Genomic DNA, 9,562 nt, shown 5'->3' with positions numbered 1-9,562 from the left:
TTTCCCTGTGTCTGGTGGTTACTGAAAGGACTTTGAGCATAGCATCACAAAATCATGTGTAATGTGTGGTCTGACTTAAGTCTCACAGCTAATTTTTTCCTCCCCACTCCATCTGCAAGGGCAGAGTGAAAAGGTTAATTTGAGGAATGGAGGAAGGTGAGGCAGAAGGAAATTCTCTGTGCATAAAAAAAAAAAACCGCAAAGGAATTGCAGTGACTGCATATGTACACCAAAGTTTATTTCTGACGCACTTTACTCTGCAGAGATGTTCCCAACATCTCTGTGTTTTGAAGCGGTGAGCGGAGTGGGGGTGTGGGGGGGTAGTGCTTAAGTAAGTGTCATTATTGTATAAGAAAGTGGCACCAAGTGATTTGAGACTACAGTAAATGCTGTCTCTGATTCTGGTCCTGTTTTGAGTTGTTCTTTTAAGAGCAGTGGCTGCCTGCTTCTGCCTTTTGTCTGTGGGAGGTGGGGAGGCTAGTACTTCTGAAGACCAGGGTCATGGGCTTGCAGTTTGACATCCTGTGATAGAAATGTATCCCTGAAAACTTGCCACGATGTGAATTGCTTAAGACTGCAGAGTCAATTTACATTGTCTGAGAGATTAACCATGATGATACTTTGAACCCAAAAGTATAATTTATTTCTTTGTCAGAAATGCTAATATAACTTCTGAACTATCATTTTTAAAAAGTCTGTTTTTTTATTAAATAATTATAAATGGTGTCGGGTTTTTCAATTAATAAGCAGTCAATGATTGCAAATACATATTAATGCTTTTCTTTATATTTTTTCTTAGTTACAGAAGCAGTTTGGATTTGAGTATCAAACGTTAGTGGATGGTGAGGTTATCCTTCATCTTTACAACAGAGGAGGAATAGAACAAACAGCATGTATGCTAGACGGTGTATTTGCTTTCATCCTTCTGGACACTGCAAACAGAAAAGTGTTTCTGGGGAGAGATACCTATGGAGTCAGACCACTGTTTAAGGTGCTGAGTGATGATGGATTTCTGGGCATCTGTTCTGAGGCTAAAGGTAAAACCAATTGTATTTAGTGCTTAAATAATCTTAGGTATTGTTATCAGAGGCAAACTTCTTTGTCAAGCTTTTCTTCTAAGTGTGAAGAGGAAGTGACCTGTCAGTTCAGTAATAAATAAATTATATATAGTAGTATAAGAACTTCACATTAATAAAACAAAAAACACAGACAGTAAACCTCTTAAGATGTTTAATTGTCCTTAATATCTCTCAAATAACTTGCTGTTAGCAAGTTAAAACATTAAAAGCGTTTTTTTAGCTCAAACCAGGACACTTGCTTATATACTTTTATGGTTCTTTCTGTTCTGAAATCATAGCAGTATTGAGCCCAGGGAGTTTTATGTTGTCCCAGATTTAAATGTAGCCTACAGAGTTAGGCTAGATTTATGCTACAGTAAATTATAATAGAATTTCTTTCTGGTGTTCTGTGGTGAAATGGGAAATAATACCACGAGACCTACTAATCTGTAAAAGGCAAAAGTTTTAAAACGCTATTGAAATCTTCTGCAGCATTGGGTAATTTTCTAATGACACTTATTTTATTTGATGATGATTTTTTTCCTTTGAGGTGACGCATCGACTCCTTTTTTTTTTTTAACTAATTATCTCCAGTCTTGACACTTGCATCAACAAATGCAAACAGTGCCAAAAGGGAGTTTACTGCCTAAAATGCACTTTGTTTAAAATTGAACTTCGTGATCACTTGTTTCTCCCATTTACCATACATCAATTTTATTATCAGACTCCAGTGTAGGTTGGCTTCTCTAGTAGTAATACCACGAGCTGTACCATCTCTGCTGCTTGGGAAGAGAGAAGTGAATGTTTTAACAACTGTGTCCTACAGCCATCACAGGGAATTGTTGGTCCCTCTCTAACAACAATTCAGTATCTCTTTTGTGGAGTTCCTCAAGGGGCATCCAGATGCCCAGCAGGTGCAAAGCATCATCTTCCACAAGAGGAATGGAAATGAGTTTTGGCTACAATTCGGATTCTTGGAGTTCATTAGCAGTGGTGTTGATCAGGCTGGAACTGATGAGTTATGAAATCACTAAATCAATGTCAATTAAGCAATCACTTCAGTGATGCAGTTTTATTACAAATGCCTTGTTAGATTGACTATACTCAATTTTAAACATAAAATAATAATTAGCAACTGATTTGAATTGTCTTAAGCATATCACATCTTGACCTGGACATCATATCGTCAGTTAGAAAAATGCTCTTCTTACTACTCACAGGGACAAATTGCTGCTTAATAATTAGAAAAACTTGCTGGCTTCAATTGAGATGGCTCAGATCTGTGTGTGCAACCTGCCAGAAGCTCTAACCAGGGCAGACTCTGACTCAAAATTTTTTTTTTTTTTTAATACCAAATTTAGGATATGGAGAAAATATTTCTTTATAACTTTAGTACACAAGCTGCTGAGTGAGGTATAACTTAACCATCCTAGGTCAAAAACTCTTTTTTTTTTTTTTTCACATTTTATCTGTAGGACTTATCAACCTGAAGCATTCAACAACCTTATGTCCTAAAGTGGAACCGTTTCTCCCAGGTCATTATGAAGTGTTGGATTTAAAGCCCTCTGGCAAGGTTGCGTCAGTGGAATTAGTTAAATTTCATAGCTATAAGGATGAACCACTCCATGTTGCATTTGATACAGTGGAAACTCTGCCTTCAGGTAGTACTGCAAAGCATTTGCTACTTATTCTGTGAACTATAATCTTTGAATATAAAATGTGCATTGATTGGTTTTAGAAAGTGCTATTTAAAAAAACCCAAACTTGGTAGAACCTTTATAATGTAAGGACTTAAGAATTGTTTTTGTAGGCAGTCATGTACAAGGATGAACTTGTATGCTCGTTATCAAAGAAAATTCAGAAAAATATCTTTGTTTCCTAACAGCCTAATCCAGCAAGGTCTAAGTAACACTTCTTGGATTTGTTTTTTCTTTTCTGTACAGGCTTTGATCTTGAAACGGTAAAAAGCAACGTCCGAATTCTGTTTGAAAATGCTGTTAGAAAACGTTTGATGGCTCACAGAAGGATTGGTTGTCTTCTGTCAGGTGAGTGGCAGGAAACACAGTGGTTCTGTATCTTCTGCCTCTTTTGCTCATCCTCTAGTAGTTAGAGGAAAGTATACCGACTGTTCTGCTGTGCTGTACCTGAAGTGATCTGAATCTTCATTTGCTTTTTAGAGCAGAGAACAGAGAACTTGTGTGTTAAAAGTTTTCCAGTTTACAAGCATCTCGAAAGTCTTATGCTTTTAAAGTTTACTCTGGGCCAGGATGTTTGCTTGTTGAGAGACTGACCATTTTTTAACTAAGAATATTTCCTTCCTCTTATTGAAAAATCGCCCAATTTACTCTTAAATATAAGAGATTTATGCTTAAGTTGGTGCCTAAAAAGAAAATGTAATTATTATATTCACTTTGCACAGATTGAGCATAGAAAAAAGCCTCAGCATGTCTCAGATAGCAGGAGGAAGAAAAGTTCTTACATGTCATCTTTGCTTTAGCCTTCATCTTAGATTGCCCTTGATTTATCAAATTACAGGGGACCATCTGGTCCAAAATTATTTCTACACTCTTCCTCAGGTAAGATAATAGGTTGTGGTACAGAAAGTTGTTCACTGACTTCACTGATTGATGTCATGATCTGTTGAGTCAGTGTTGCAGAGGTACCTTGCAGAGGTGAGGCTTTGTAGCTAGCCATGGGACTGATATCTTATTTACTGTGTTTTTGTAGCACTTTGTACTTGTGGTTAGAGTTCTGATATGCTGCTCATGCATGTGCTCATTTATCATGAACCGTATTAAAGGTGCATTTGATTGAGAGAACTGACTAGGAGATGCTGTTGGACCGTTTCCTTACTGTGGCATCATGAAAAGTAGAAGGGAGTGTAAATTAAACAGGGAGATAGGCAGAGTTGGAAGATCTCAGCTTCAGTAAAAAGCCTGTTCAAACCCCAGATTTGCAGCAGGCAGCAGCAGCTCAGATGCACGTGCAGAATGTAATAGTAGCAAAACTAAATGCTCGTGCTGCTAAAATACCAGAGCATCTCAGTGCCTCACGATTTTGAGTACATTTGGAAAAGTGTTTTCGTTTCCAGTCACAGAGGGAGTTCTGCAAATTCAGAGTGGACGCTCCGGTTTTGATTTCTCCAATTTCTGCGTCCTAAGCACTCAGTTTGATTTTTGTGCTCTCCTTTTCTCAGACTCTGCGTGTAATTTCTACAGAAGGAGGTTGGTGGGGTTTTTTTTACACAGTAGTGTGTCTGGAGAGGGGATCAGGATGGGAATGGATGCAAATGCCCTCATGAAAAAACGTGCATACTGTAGGAAACAAGGAAGAGGCTTTTGCCTCATGCTTGTCAGAACTGTAGGCAGGTGTGGGAGAACAGGTACTGTGTTTTGCTGAGTACTTCAGAGGGGAGCAGCCAGTAGAACAAGTCAAAAGGTTAGCAGAACTAGCTCATGACAATAAGAAGATGGAGCCTCAGAGTACATCCAGGCAACTTGCACATCTCTTGGTTTTATGTTTTGTTTGTTTTCCAAGCTGTTCAAATCCTTCCACTGTCCTCCCCTGGAGAAAGAAGAGGATGAGAAAAGGTCATTAGTGAACTTCTTCACTTTGAAGTGATGTTTAAAAAAATAAATTCCATTCAAAATGTATGAAACACTTTTGAAAAATGATTGGGCAAGAGCAGAATCCATATGCTAAACATTCTGTTCTTTTACTTAATTCTTTTTTATTCAAACAGCAATCAAAAAAAAATCACTTAGCTCTGTCAGAGTATCAAATGTGTCGGTAAGAAGAGGCTAGAGAGTGGTTTTGAAAGGAGAATAAATCCTATTACAGTAGAGTTGAGCAGGGGCTTGTTCTGTAGTGGTACTGTAGTGTGTGTAGTGTTCTGTAGTTTTCAGAACACTTTCTGTCTGTCTTAGAGAAGGATTTCCGTTGGTGCTTCTGACACTGGAAGTATTAACAACTGTTACTGATGATGTTCCACTAAAGTTGCCTGATTCTCTTGTTAAGCAGAGGTAAATGTGCATTTGTACAAGAAGCACCTTGGATTCAGAAGGCTTAAAAATGAAGCCCACTCATGAGATTCCGCTATTCAGGTTCATTGTTGCTTAGGAAAAAACAAAAAACCAGTCAAACACCTAACCAAATAAATTGTTTTGTTGGCAGGGGGGTTAGATTCCAGCTTGGTTGCAGCTGTTCTTCTGAAACTGATGAAAGAAATGAACTTCAATTATCCATTACAAACCTTTGCAATTGGAATGGAAAACAGTCCAGACTTGGTGGCTGCTAGAAAGGTATAGCGAGTTGCTTTTGGTTTGTTCTGAGCTGCTGAGTGTTAAACGGTGTATATTAATGGTGCTAACTTCATGGTATAGTATTAATAGTAATACTGAATATTCATGTATTGCTGTAATGTAAATCAGTTTGCAGTACATCATTCAGTACAACACTTGCTGCTTAGTTAAATGTGGTGAAAGACATAACTGAGCCTTACTTGTTTTCTCTTGCATTTGGAAGATTCTTATGACAGACTCTCATTGCACTGTTACCACAGGGAAGGTACTTTGGAGTTGTCTCAATTCTGCTTTTGGGTTTTAGGGTAAATGTTTTAAGCTAATCATCAGTTTACTGGATTAAGAGGCTTGTACAAAGTGTTTGGCATCTGGGGTACCCTTCAGTTCTCCAGGCTGTCGTGGCTTTTGCACTGCTCTTTGTCTTCAGGGCAAATACCTGGAGTATTTAGAGCCTCTACAGATTCTGTTATGCTTTGGGTAAGCTGCTGAATGGTCTGTTGTGATCATGCTTGCACACTATGATTAGGGAGACTATGTTCCTCTGGTGAATGAACTGCTGGAAGTTAGAGGGGCTGCTATGGTATAGTCTTTTCTGGGCCTAATTTTCACTGTGGCCAAGGGGAGCTGGTGCTTTCACTTAATGTGTGTGTTTTAAACTCAATGTATCTCTAAAAACTGTTTAACTGGGAAACAATACATTATTGTGACCTTTTACAAACAGGTGGCAGCACATATAGGCAGTGACCATCATGAAGTAGTCTTTAATTCTGAAGAGGGAATTCAGGCAATAGAGGACGTTATATTCTCTTTGGAAACCTATGATATAACAACAATAAGAGCTTCAATCGGTAAGATTTTTTTGTAGCATTCTGTGCTTTATAGCACTCCAAACTTGTGCAAAATCATGTAGTCATATACTAGATTCTTTAGCTGTCACAGAACCTGGGAACTGGGGCTCCCAAGTCCTACTCCTCCATCTTGTCTGTGATAGCACACTGAGGCAAAAACAGGTATTAGATTCAAAGTCATTGACTGTACAAAGCAATTGTCAAGAGCTGTTCCTGAAGCTTTGGGATGAAAACCAAAAGTTATATGAAGAAGAAATTTTATATCTACAGGTCTAGGTTTTCTGCTTTGATAAGTACAAACCTTGGAGAAAAGGGGAAATTTTACAGGTTTTCTGAGGTACTGAGTGTTGTGATAGCAAAACAATTACAATTACCCTTTCCTTGCATTATTTTAATACTAAAGTGAAGTATTTCTTGTCATCCTCTAGTAACACGTGTGTTCTAAAGCCAGGTTGACTTCTTATAATATCGTTCTGAGAAATGAAGTAAGTCACTAGCAGCTTCTTAGAAAAGGTCATCGACCTGATAAGAATGAAAAACCCTAATCCAATGTGACTTTCTGTCTAATGCCAGCTGTGACATTTTACCCAATTAATCTTGTGTCAGCCAAAAAAATCTAATAAGCCAAATAGGCCACATGGTTTTGAAAACCTATGTCCCTGCATGCATGAAGATAGGACTTTGCAATGTGAAATATGGAAACTCTTTCTTTAAAAAATAAAGCCAACTTTTCATCTATCTTTGTGTTTGCTGCTTAGTATTAGAAATAATTAACTAGATTCTTTTCATTAGATCTCTAATTTTTTTCTTGTAAAAGCATATTGTTTGGAAAGATGCAATGAGGTGAAGGCATAATTCTGATAAATAATTTTTTTTTTTTTTTTAAAAGTTGAAAAAGAGCTTCATCCAGTACAACCCACAGTGGCAGAGAATTAAACAGCAACTTTTGCTGGTAGTTTTATTCTCCAAAGCTAGAAGGTTTGTTCAGGACCGTGCTGGAATTAATCACGGGCTTGATCTCAAACTGAGTCAGAACAACTCATCTATGTGTTCCTGTGGGAACTCTCCAGCATTCCCAGGATCGCAGACAGAGCCGTCTTTCTGGTATTTTGGGGGCTAAGTACACAGTTTAGATGTATTTTCAGCACTTAATGTAGCTGTTGATGGCTTTGAATAACAATGAGATGTTATTTTAGTGTATTGCAGTTGTTTGATCCAGAAGAAACTAGTGTAGGAGCAAAACTTCTAACATGCTAATTTAAAACTGTATTAGCTGTATAGAGCATCATACATGTAGCCTTATTTTAATAACTTTATACTTTTTTTTTTTAAGGTATGTATCTTGTCTCAAAATATATACGGAAGAAAACAGACAGCGTGGTCATTTTTTCAGGAGAAGGATCAGATGAACTGACACAAGGATATATATATTTCCATAAGGTAAATATATTCTGTATATAGAAAGCCCTTGAGCTGCTTGCTTTCACTTTAGTGGAAAATCTCTGAGATTTCAAGGTGTGATGTTTTAAAGTTGTCACAGCTGTATATTTGTTGAGACTTTCTCCTGAGGTGACATAAAATGCAAAGGATTTAAATTAATCACCTAAAAAATAACTTTTCCGAACTTCAGAAACTCCTGAGACTCTTATTTCTTTTATGTAGTCTTTGCTAGTTAAGAGATCACTCAGTGATCACTACAACTCAAATACAGGGCAGCAAGTAATGGTTCCCTTAGTGCTGCTGTATTACATCTGTGTGCTACATACATATGTCTGGTTATAGGCACCGTCTCCTGAAGAAGCTGCAGAAGAAAGCGAGAGGCTTCTGAAGGAGCTCTACTTGTTTGATGTACTTCGTGCAGACAGAACTACTGCAGCACATGGGTAAAACATACTCTTTTGGATGCTGAGTACTCATGCCACTTAAAAACCTGAGAAGATCTTAAAAGTTCTGCTGCTGCTGAGGAAGTTACAACAGTTAGTTGTTGACTTGTTACTGTTTGAATTACGAAGTGATACAGAATATTATGATGCGGGATAATTTTTCTCCCACTGTCTGGATCTAAACTACTCTAACATGATCTTTGGTCATCAGAGTAGTAGCAGCAAATGAGATGCACCACAGACTCTTCTTGAACTCTGTATCTTAATTTGAGACACCACCCGCTTTGGAGGGACAGGCTTTGCTAACATTCCAGGAGTGCACAGGCACTCGGGGTCCCTGTGCTCTGAATGGGTGGGAAGCACTGTGTGCGGGCTAGCAGTCGACAGGGCAGGCAAGTCTGGTCCTTCGAGTAATTGTCAATTGCATTTTTGTTCTAAACACTGCGAGACAAACTTGGTAGTGGGATTGTGATGGACAGTGCTTTACCAAAGAAAGATTTAGTGGATGTGCAAAGACAGTGGATTTGGGTGCTGGTTTTACTCTACCCCATGATCAATTGTATCTGCTTAGAGTAGCTCTTGATTCTGAAGCAAAAGACTGGTGAGGATTTTTATGCCAAGACGAAACTGAAGTTGTAGCTTGAAGAAATTTGAGCAACAGCAAACCACACTGCAAAATTTAAACTAGTTTCTGTGATTATAGAGACCATTGTGTTGCCAACTGATGCAGGAAATATCTTTTGTCTGGGATTGTACTGGTCTCTCTAGAAGCAATGAGGTAGAAATATAAATATGCAGAGTTAAGGAGGGAAGGCAAAGCTGTATTTGACTTTGTGGAGTCTTCTGAGGTTTAGACAAAGAGGAATCTTGAATCTGATAATCAGCATGCCTATGAAAAGTTTAAAAAAACATAGAGAAAAATATGTGCATTGAGTCAGGTAGCTGACTATAAGAGATGTGAGGGTACAATCTGTGTGACGGATACCTTAAAGAACCACCACGTTGTACACTGCAGAAAATAGCATTATTTTACTAAACAAGCATATTAATTAAAAGAAGAATATTGGTGGGAAGCTGAGTATAGACAAGAAAAAATGGTACTTTTGGCAAAGCAAGCAACTTTCTTACTGGGATACTTGTGTTGTATATTGATCCTGCCACAAAATTACTTGCCCAGCTTTTTATAAATTTCTTATGTTTCTCTTGCCTATATAAAAGATGGACAAGGTGTGTAATTTGCCTCATAGCTTGTTTTTTCAAGGCTGTTTAACATCTCATTCTGGCTGCTCTTCTTGAAAGAAGCTGGGGTCAGCTTCACAGGAGTGCTAGAAAGAACCTTTTGTATTAACAAATCAAAACTGAATTTAAATTTAAGGTGTTCAGATTTATGGAGAAAAGAGAGAAAGGAATTAAGAGCGGAGATGAAATGATGGAAGTACCTTTATTAGTTAGAAAAAAATAACTGTAGGGAA

At 37.9% G+C, this 9,562-nt stretch overlaps 1 protein-coding gene across 1 annotated transcript in view; it reads left to right on the top strand.

Annotated features, from left to right (window-relative positions):
* The window catches only part of ASNS (asparagine synthetase (glutamine-hydrolyzing)), a 14,974-nt gene that overhangs the window by 1,948 nt on the left and 3,464 nt on the right, over window positions 1–9,562 (top strand). The window contains exons 2-8 of the mRNA XM_010140268.1: window positions 800–1,037; window positions 2,534–2,719; window positions 3,002–3,103; window positions 5,232–5,359; window positions 6,081–6,207; window positions 7,541–7,647; window positions 7,990–8,090. Of these exons, the coding sequence (XP_010138570.1) occupies window positions 800–1,037; window positions 2,534–2,719; window positions 3,002–3,103; window positions 5,232–5,359; window positions 6,081–6,207; window positions 7,541–7,647; window positions 7,990–8,090 (989 nt within the window). The remainder of the gene's footprint in view (window positions 1–799; window positions 1,038–2,533; window positions 2,720–3,001; window positions 3,104–5,231; window positions 5,360–6,080; window positions 6,208–7,540; window positions 7,648–7,989; window positions 8,091–9,562) is intronic.

Source organism: Buceros rhinoceros, unplaced genomic scaffold, assembly GCF_000710305.1.
Source record: "Buceros rhinoceros silvestris isolate BGI_N320 unplaced genomic scaffold, ASM71030v1 scaffold18947, whole genome shotgun sequence".
Classification (NCBI taxonomy): Eukaryota; Metazoa; Chordata; class Aves; order Bucerotiformes; family Bucerotidae; genus Buceros; species Buceros rhinoceros.
This window is presented reverse-complemented; position numbering and strand designations above follow the sequence as displayed.